This window comes from Danio rerio, chromosome 18 (assembly GCF_049306965.1).
Source record: "Danio rerio strain Tuebingen ecotype United States chromosome 18, GRCz12tu, whole genome shotgun sequence".
Taxonomy (NCBI): domain Eukaryota; kingdom Metazoa; phylum Chordata; class Actinopteri; order Cypriniformes; family Danionidae; genus Danio; species Danio rerio.
This window is the reverse complement of record NC_133193.1, coordinates 3,872,743-3,882,500: the sequence shown is the minus strand read 5'-3', so window position 1 is coordinate 3,882,500 and position 9,758 is coordinate 3,872,743. Positions and strand designations below refer to the sequence as shown.

The window sequence follows — 9,758 nt, the reverse complement described above, 5'->3', positions numbered from 1 at the left end:
TCAGTCAAGTTTGGTGAAGGAGAAATCATGGTTTGGGGTTGCATTCAGTATGAGGGCGTGTGAGAGATCTGCAGAGTGGACGGCAACATCAACAGCCTGAGGTATCAAGACATTTGTGCTGCCCATTACATTACAAACCACAGGAGAGGGACAATTCTCCAGCAGGATAGCGCTCCTTCTCATACTTCAGCCTCCACATCAAAGCTCCTGAAGGCAAAGAAGGTCAAGCTGCTCCAGGATTGGCCAGTCCAGTCACCAGACATGAACATTATTGAGCATGTCTGGGGTTAAGATGAAGGAGGAGGGGCTGAATATAAATCCAGAGTCTTGATGAACTCTGGGAGTCCTGCAGGAACGCTTTCTTCGCCATTCCAGATGACTTTATTAATCAGTGATTTGAGTCATTGCAGAGATGTATGGATGCAGTCCTCCAAGCTCATGATGGAGTCACACACAATATTCATTCTGTTTCCACTGCAGCAGGACTTTATATTCTATACTGGACTTTTTTCTGTTCAGTGATTAGACTTTTGTCTAAGCAGAGACAGACCTTACCACCCTAAAAAAATGATTAAAAATCAAGGCATGATCATATTTTATTCTGGTAAAATTAGCGTAATCTAGAGGCCTTTGCCTTTCATATAAGCCACTTCTGATACCAAATAATCAACTAGAAGTCAAGTTATTGTTTGCTGTTCCTAAAACGTGGATAGGCGACAAGACTTTTGTCAGGTAGTGTATATCTTGAAATAATTCTAAAAAAATATATGGACGGACGGACGGACGGACGGACGGACGGACAGACAGACAGACAGACAGACAGACAGACAGACAGACAGACAGACAGACAGACAGACAGATAGATAGATAGATAGATAGATAGATAGATAGATAGATAGACAGATAGATAATCTCAGTCATGAAACGGTACTGTTTTAACTATTTCATGTTTTTAAGTATATACCCAGAAATGTACTCATGATAATTTTTCTCACTTTATAACTTGATTGCAAAATGTTTCATTAAAAATGTAGAAACAAATAAATAAGTTTATAAAACACAAAACACTTTTTAAACTAATTATCGCTGGCCCAACATAAAAATAAAACAGCAAAAATTTAATGTTTCACAGGTCAACATCTAGAATGAATTAGAGCAACTTAATTATCACATTTGATCTCGATGCTTTTCATGATGGTTTATTTCTTCATCTTTCAATCAGCATTGCATTGTTTTAAAACAGCAGAGCACAAAACTAAGCATCTAAATAGCATCTTATACTGACATATTATAGGATAAAAGAGTAAAAATAACTATGAATTTTGAAGTGTACTATTATTTTATAAGATGTCAGGCATTTACAATCTATCACAAGTTTTATGAACATCAGCATCTGCTTCGTTGTTGCCTAGTCTTGCTCAGTCTAAACAAAACTGTGGGAAATTATTTTTCATATTCTTACTGTCTCAGACGATATCAACCGTAAAAATCTGATTTATGAAATATGATGCAAAACATTAAACCTATGTGGAAACTGTATTTTATTATTAGTCCATTTTTTATTGATTAATGTCTTGTAAGTTTTACCAGCTTATTAAATTAATGATTTAGTCGATGAATGAAGTCAGCTGATGTTCAGACATTTAAGTATAACTTATGCGGTCAAAAATATTTCATGTGTGTGACTGCAGAATCTGCCGACAGATAAACATGTCTGGGACAATAAGTTTTTTGTTTAAAAAAAAAAATAAAGTAGGTCAGTGTGTTTGGATTGTAACTTTCATTTCAGGATGTACGATATGTTGTTAAATTTATCCAGTGGTTTAAATCAAGGTCTACATATATTTTCTAAAAAAATGTTTTAATAACTGGATATTTTATGAATTGCAGTCACAATATTTAACTCGTGGGGTTTCCTGGCATGAAATGTACAGAGTTCAAAAACAAAAAGCAAAATCAGCCTTAAATAACCATACTTTAGTTTAACTTGTGGCCTCCGAATGAAACTGAAATGTTTGCATATTCCCAATTATCACTATATGAGCTATACAAAAGTGTGATTTTATAAATTATTATACTAAACACATGTAATTTATTATTTCTTTTCATTTCCAACATATATATGATACTATATAGGACTGTAGTATCACGCTTTAAACTTTTATTTTGGGATATTTTTTATCTTTTAAGATTTACAAGATGATTAAATGTGAAAAGGGTGGATTTAGTAAAGTTTTAGTAAAGGTATGAAAGTAATATTCATACATTCAAGTATTATTTAACCACATGAACACTTTTAGTGAATTGTTTCGTGGTTCTATTTATAGTGTTTTAATTTGATCAGTATGTGTCTAACATAACATAATTTATATATATATATATATATATATATATATATATATATATATATATATATATATATATATATATATATATACACACACACACACATACATACAACCTTAACAATAGCCTATATCACGTTCATTTAGAGCTTGACAGTGTAAAAACTCCTCCCTTTCCAACATTCCACACACACCAACAAACTCAAAACTCGCTAAAATAAGTGTAAAACTTGTGAAACACTGCATATATGTGTTTTAAACACTTAAATAATGGCTCATTTTAAACACACACACATGGGATTATTTGTAAAATTGTTAAAATCTTAATTCTGTCAGTTACCTGCACAAGTCTTCGTGTTTCTCCCAGCTGGATGAAGATTTTAAAGGAGGATATTAAACAGATGCTGCTGGTTATTGAATGATCCTTATGCAGAAATGCATGTCCAGCTTTCAGAGTCAGTTTCTCCTGAATTCTCCAGAGACTCTAATGATTGTGATGAAGATGAGTCCGGCCGGAGTGTTTGTATCTCTTGTGTCGTGTTTTTAGTGTGTGTGAGTGAGGGAGGAGCCTCGCCTTGTCTGATCACTCGCGTGTGTTTTTCTGCAACTCACTCCAATTTATCAGAGGGAAACACGTCCTGAATAAGCGCTATCGATGACAACATCAAACTTTTCCGAGAAAGCGGATGGCTTATAACTCACTGTCTGCAGTCTTTAGTGTCAGTTGGCATCTATTTTTATAACAGCCTTGGGAAAAACGAAAGAACCAAATGAAAGAGAAACGCAAAACGTGCAGTTTCGGGAACTGAGGTGATTTTTAAGCGTAATGCCGCCATCTTGTGGCAACAACGCAGGCTAGGTTTTATATTTGTAGGTTTTATAAAGATTGCTAACAATTCTTATTATTGTTATTATTATTGTGAAATCGGCGTATAAGGCTGTAATCGTATGTGGCTTTAAAAAGATGCCTGAAAACGTACAATTCAAAAACTATCAGAAGTAAACTTCTGCTAGCAGTTATCACGTGATTAGTGTTACTTTTCTCAGCGCAAGACATCACCAGCCCATCATATTCTTTGATTTTTATCTCGCTTGATCTGGCTTCTTGGGCTGTAAATCAGTTTTCATGGTCAGCATCGTAAACAATGACAGAAACAATTAAACAACAATAGTAGTAGTTGTAACAATAATAATGGGCGACACAGTGTCACCTCTAAGCAAGAAGGTTGCGGGTTCGAGTCTCGGCTGGGCCAGTTAACATTTCTGTGTGGAGTTTGCATGTTCTCCCCCCCTACTAAAAAAAAAAAGCTTAAACCAGCCTAGGCTGGTTGGCTGGTTTTAGCTGGTCGACCAAGCTGGTTTTAGAGGGGTTTTGGCCATTTCCAGGCTGGTTTCCAGCCATTTCCAGCCTGGTCTTAGCTGGTCAGGCTGGGAGATGACCAGCTAAAACCAGCTTGACCACCCTAGCCAAGCTGGGAGTCCAGCCAAAACCAGCTATGTCCAGCTTAAACCAGGCTGGTCAAGCTGGTTTTAGCTGGATTTAGCTGGTCATTTTTCAGCCAGACCAGCTAAAACCAAGCTGGAAATGGCTGGAAACCAGCCTGGAAATGGCCCAAACCCCTCTAAAACCAGGCTGGTCAACCAGCTAAAACCAGCCAACTAGGCTGGTTTAAGCTAGGTTTTTCAGCAGGGTTGGAGTGGGTTTCCTCTGGGTGCTCCGGGTTCCCCCACAGTCCAAACCCAAACACATGCGCTATAGATGAATTGGCTAAGCTAAATTGTCCGTAGTGAATGTGAGAGTGTATGATTGTTACCCAGTACTGTGATGTGGCTGGAAGGGCATCCGCTCTCTAAGACATGTACTGGAATAGTTGGTGGTTCATTCTGCTGTGGCGACCCCTGATGAATAAAGAAACTAAGCTGAGGGAAAATAAATGAATGAATGAATAATTAGAATAAGAGCAGTATGAAAAGACGGAAATTATGGAGGACCAGGAGCGCCAGTTAGAAATAAATTAACGACTCAAATGATCAATTTAACAATTGATGCATAAAAATGTAAATATAATAAACAGATAGACATATTTAAATGTGTTTACAGTACCTATGCATTTAAATGTCATTAAATAAAACAATCCATAAAAAACTTTTAAAAGTTTAGACAGTTTTACATCTGTTTAATTCATGTTTTTAAACACTGATTAATCAAACAGTACAAAAATGTATATTAATATATCCTTTTAAATGCATTTATATGCACAATTTAAACAGCTTTTTTAAAAGGCATTGACAAATGCTTTTTTCTCTCTATTTGCCACTTGGTTTTCTTTTGCCACGTTTTATTAAATGTCATTTAATAACATGTCTATTTATTTGTCCATTATTTGTTCCATTTAAATTGTGATTCATTTATTTAATTTTTTTAATAACTATGTTCAGGGGTTTTCATCTTTATTATGATAGGACAGTAGAGATTTCAGTCAGGAACGCATTGAAAGCAGAGAGAGGGTAATGTCTAGATCGGATATGCGGCCGGCCGGAAGTGCGATATGCACATTAATAAAGCAGCATTTTTTATGACACTGTATAACAATAATTAATATTTTTTACAGTAGGTTGGGTTTAGGGTTGGGGTGGGGGTAGGCGTTAAATTTTTTTTTTTTTTTTGGGGTAATTTAATAGATAACATAACTAATACTCGGTACAACAACTGTTTTTACATTGCTGTGACGGTTGGGTTTAGGGTTGGGGTTGGGGTGGGGGTAGACGTTAATAAAATACAACAAATGAGAAATTTAATAAATGATAGAAATAATTCGCGTTAACTTCCGCAAACGTATCCGCTCTAGCAACAACCCAGAGAGAGGGCAAGGATTGGCAAAGGACCTCGAGGCGAGAATTGAACTTGGGTCGCCGTGAGCATGTTGCTGCTATATGCCAGCGCACATAACGTTAGGCTATTTACACCGACTATTTACATTTTTATACTTCAACTTTTAAATAGACAATTTGATTTTTCATTTTGGGGAATTTCAGTGTTTAGCATTGTCACCTCATAGCAAGAAGGTCACTGGTTCGAGTCCCGGCTGGGCCAGCTGGCGTTTTTGTGTGGAGTTTGCATGTTCTCCCGTGTTGGTTTCCCCCACAGTCCAAACACATGCGCTAAAGGTGAATTGGATGAAGTAAATTGGCTGTAGTGTATGAGTGTGTATGGGTGTTTCCCAGTACTGGGTTGCAGCTGAAAGGGCATCTGCTGTGTAAAACTGTGTTAAAAATGTACCTAATCAAGCAATTGCAGTTTACTGTTAATATTCATAAGCAGTTTCATTCTTTCATTCATTCATTTTCTTTTTGGCTTAGTCCCTTTATTAATCCGAGGTCGCCACAGCGGAATGAACTGCCAACTTATCCAACACAATTTTATGCAGCGGATGCCCTTCCAGCCGCAAACCATCTCTGGGAAACTTCCACACACACTCATGCACTATGGACAATTTAGACTACCCAATTCACCTGTATGTCTTTAGACTGTCTGGAAACCGGAGCACACGGAGGAAACCCACGCGAAAGCAGGGAGAACATGCAAACTCCACACAGAAACGCCAACTGACCCGAGGTTCGAACCAGTGGCCCACCTTCTTGCTGTGAGGCTACTGCGTCGCCCCATAAGGAGTTTATTTATACATTTAGCAGGATGGAAAATCATTTATGGCAAATTACCCAGGTCAAACATAAACCAGTGAACTACTAAAACATTCAGTGGCATCTTCATTCACACAAACACCCTGTCTATTATTGAGGAGAAAAATGTTAATCTTTAAACATGGAGCACGAGATGAATTATAAGAGCCGTCATGTGAGGACTGCACTTTACTCCTCTGGAGAAAACAGAAGGTACAACACTCATATACTGTGAGTATTTGACTGATTTGAGTGACACTTATGTCATATCATGTATTTTTTGGACACAAACTAGCTGTTTTGTTAGATATTTTGTGAAAAAAATTTGTCAAAATAGACTTTTTATGTAATTACTGCAAATGTAATAGTGGAAATAGTAGTCAAGTTGCTAAAATAATAACTCATAATAAGTTATATCGAACATTTTCTTTCAGACAGCATGGAGTTCAGTCGCATCTCTCTGTTGACGTTGATTTTCATCTGGGATTTCCTGTGCGTCTTCACACATAATGCTGCGGCACACAGCGATATTTATGAGAGAACATCTGAAGAGCTGCTGGAGACTACGAAGAGTCAAATGAAACATCTGCAGGTCAGAAATGAAAACTCACTGACCATTCATGCAGGAGAAACACTGACGCTTCAGTGCAGAGATTCAGGATCTGAAGGTGAGCACAACTTACAGAGGAATTCAGTCCTTACTGTAGTTCGGGAATGCAATTAATCTTTATTTTCTTTGTCAATTAAGAGATTTGTAAAGTTGACTGCATTTCTCAAAAACAATCAACCTTAAAGTTACTTAAGATTAGATTAGATTTAACTTTGTGCGGTTTATAAACTAATAATAACTAATTACTCATAAACTATTTTCGAGAGGATCACGTGCTTATAATCAACATGGCTGGCTCCTTGTTAGCTCCGTAATCAGCCCTATTAGATGATTACGGAAGCATTATAAATAACCTGGGTTTTTCACTCCAGTTATCTTTATCTTGAAGCTCCCCCCCTTTCCACCCCTACATCCTCCCCCTTTTTTCTGATTGGGCGACACGGTGGCCCAGTGGCACTGTTTCCTCACAGCAAGAACACCGGCGGTCCAACCCGTAGGGCTGGTTGGTGTTTCTGTGCGAAGTTTACATGTTCTCCCCGTGTTCGCGTGGGTTTCCGTCGGGTTCCCCGGTTTCCTCCCACCGTCCAAAAACATAAACCATAGCCAATCGACTAAACCAAATTATCACCCAATACAACCTTATATTTTACATTTCTCACAGTGACAAGCAGGGGAGTTCTCGAGACCTACCTGACCTCAAACTCCCCTCTTGCCCTTCTAATGGTAGGGAGCCCCGGGCTCGAGGATATAACGAGCTCAGGGCTCTCTCCCGGGACAGCATGCCAAATACGCTTTGATTATCAGCTAACTGTGAAATTGTCATTACACATGTACAAGACAACGAAATGCAGTTTTAAGTAGTAAAATATACATAAATTGTAAAATGGACTTTTTTGGTGGTCAGCCTACCTGTTTTTGAAAATTAATACTTGCATTTTTTTTGTTAATACAGCCAATAATTATGGTGCATTTAAACAGAACAGGTTTATTAGATTCAATAAAAAAAAAAGGGTTTGGTCACCGAACATCTTTGGCAATAGAAAGATAATAAATTAAAATTCAAACGAGTTATTGCAAGAATTATTATTATTATTAATCTTATTTTTTAATTCAACTACAGGGGTGCGGCCAGGTAGGGAGCCAAGACATTGTGCCCAGGGGCCTCTGAATTCTTAATCCGGGCCTGATTGAGGGATCTTTAGCTTAATGTTAAAGTTCACCACTATTTAGTTTTTAATCTGCTTCAAGTGGCTTCAAACCTTTAAGTATTTTCCCCCCCATTGAGCACATAATAACATATTGGAGAAAGCTGAAAAACAATTGATATTAGCTATGAAAAACAAATAGACTGTGGAAGTCAATGGTTACAGGTTTCCAACATTATTCAAAACATCTTCTTTTGTGTTCAAAAGAAAGAAAGTCAAACAGATTTGGAACAAGTGAATGGTGCAGAGTTTCTGTTTGGTCATGTTATTATTTTTCCTCTCTTCAGTGCTTTCTCTGTTCTGGAAAACACCTTTCGGGCAGTTAGAAGGCTGCAACCGTCAAAACAAAGACCCGGTGGAAACATGCAATGGCACCTTGAAGATTTCACGAGCCACATCCAGTCATGATGGACTATATTTCTGTATCTGTGAGGACAAGACGAGCAAAACAATCATACCCTACAGAATTAATGTAATAGCCTTAAATCCCAAAATCAAAAAACGACTAAGCACCACCAGACAGGAGGAAGTTTATGCAGAAACAGTGTCTGAAAGCGTTTTCGTGGCTGCTGTCGCTTCATCAGTGATAGCGAGCTTTTTAGTCGCCTTCACACTTGGCGCCTTTAGCAGATCTTACGTCATAAAATGTTTACAAACGATTCGCGTTTGGTTACCCTTTAAAAAAGAAGACGTTATTGAACAGAACAACTTACAAAACACCACGGCACAATCTCAATCAGTGTTCTTCAAGAAAAGCGACACTGACGACGAGGACACGGTCGATATTAGTTTTGTTGACGACGTTTTTGTTGACGATGTTATAGAAACTGGCGGGAATGACGAGGGAAACCAACAGACTTGCGAAGGAGATGAAGAAACTCGGGAGTTCAGATCGGTGGTCAGTCCACATCCAAAGAAGAAATCCCGCGTCATTAAAGTCTACAATTATGACGAAGAAGGGAATCGGTTTAGTCATATTAAAGACTCAGAGGTGGAGGATGAAGTAGAGGTCAGGCCGAAGCTGAGGACGAGATCGCTGACGCGACTCGACGCCATCATGAAACGTGCGGAATCTCTAGACTTCAATACGGCCAGTGAGGAAAATGATGATCAGTCGACTGAACTAGATCAAAACATTGACGCTACAGTCTCACAGTTTGCTACAGTCTCACAGTTTTAACCAGAGGCCATTGAGAAATTTGCAAGCCAGAACGACAGCAGAGCTACATTTGTTTTCAAGTACTGGCCAGTGATTAGGCAACAATTCTCTGTGTGTGTTTATTGATTACTTCATTACTGATAATAAACCCAAATTGAACTTATTCACTGATTTGTAGTACATTTATTGCATGCGTTAGCAGTCATATTATATATATATATATATATATATATATATATATATATATATATATATATATATATATATATATATATATATATATATATATAACAGATTTTACCGGCAGTCCGGTATTACGGTTAAAATGGTGACTTAACTGGTGTCTCTTTCCAGATGTAAGCTGCAGATTGGCAGATTCGTCACTTTTTCACAGCCAAAAAAAAAAACAAAAAAAAAAACATGGCCACACCAAATAAAGATTTTTATTACTTGGTGTTTGCCAGAGATGGGTTGCGGCTGGAAGGGCATCTGCTGTGTAAAAACTTGCTGGATAAGTTGGTGGTTCATTCCGCTGTGGCGACCCCGGATTAATAGAGGGACTAAGCCGACAAGAAAATGAATGAATTAACTATATAAGGAAAATCCTAACTGCAGATTAAAGTGTTCCTCCAATAGCAATGGTTAAATGGAAACAAGCATTCCCTTATTCTTTCCCCCCCAAAAAGCTGGCCAGATATAACAAAATACATAATTCCTAATAAAGTAAAAGAAACATTTTAAAATATTACACAGATACT

At 37.7% G+C, this 9,758-nt stretch overlaps 2 protein-coding genes across 5 annotated transcripts in view; one reads left to right on the top strand and one right to left on the bottom strand.

Moving 5' to 3' along the window:
* capn5a (calpain 5a) overlaps positions 1 to 3,135 on the bottom strand; it is a 54,217-nt gene extending 51,082 nt beyond the window's left edge. For 2 of the 3 annotated variants that reach the window (XR_012393720.1, XR_012393721.1), the window contains exon 1: positions 2,686 to 2,938. The gene's annotated coding sequence lies outside the window, so the exon portion shown is untranslated. 3 annotated transcript variants of the gene reach the window in all.
* On the top strand, positions 2,923 to 9,163 carry LOC100538302 (uncharacterized). 2 transcript variants are annotated; one of them, XM_073930178.1, is made up of 4 exons: positions 5,013 to 5,458; positions 5,995 to 6,257; positions 6,465 to 6,694; positions 8,129 to 9,163. In XM_073930178.1, the coding sequence occupies exons 2-4, from the start codon at positions 6,169 to 6,171 to the stop codon at positions 9,019 to 9,021; spliced, it is 1,212 nt and encodes a 403-aa protein (XP_073786279.1). In that variant the 5' UTR covers positions 5,013 to 5,458; positions 5,995 to 6,168; the 3' UTR covers positions 9,022 to 9,163. The 2 variants fall into 2 exon arrangements, with proteins under 2 accessions (XP_003200464.1, XP_073786279.1); XM_003200416.7 differs by having other exon boundaries at positions 2,923 to 6,257; positions 6,461 to 6,694.
* Positions 9,164 to 9,758: the final 595 nt, after the last annotated feature.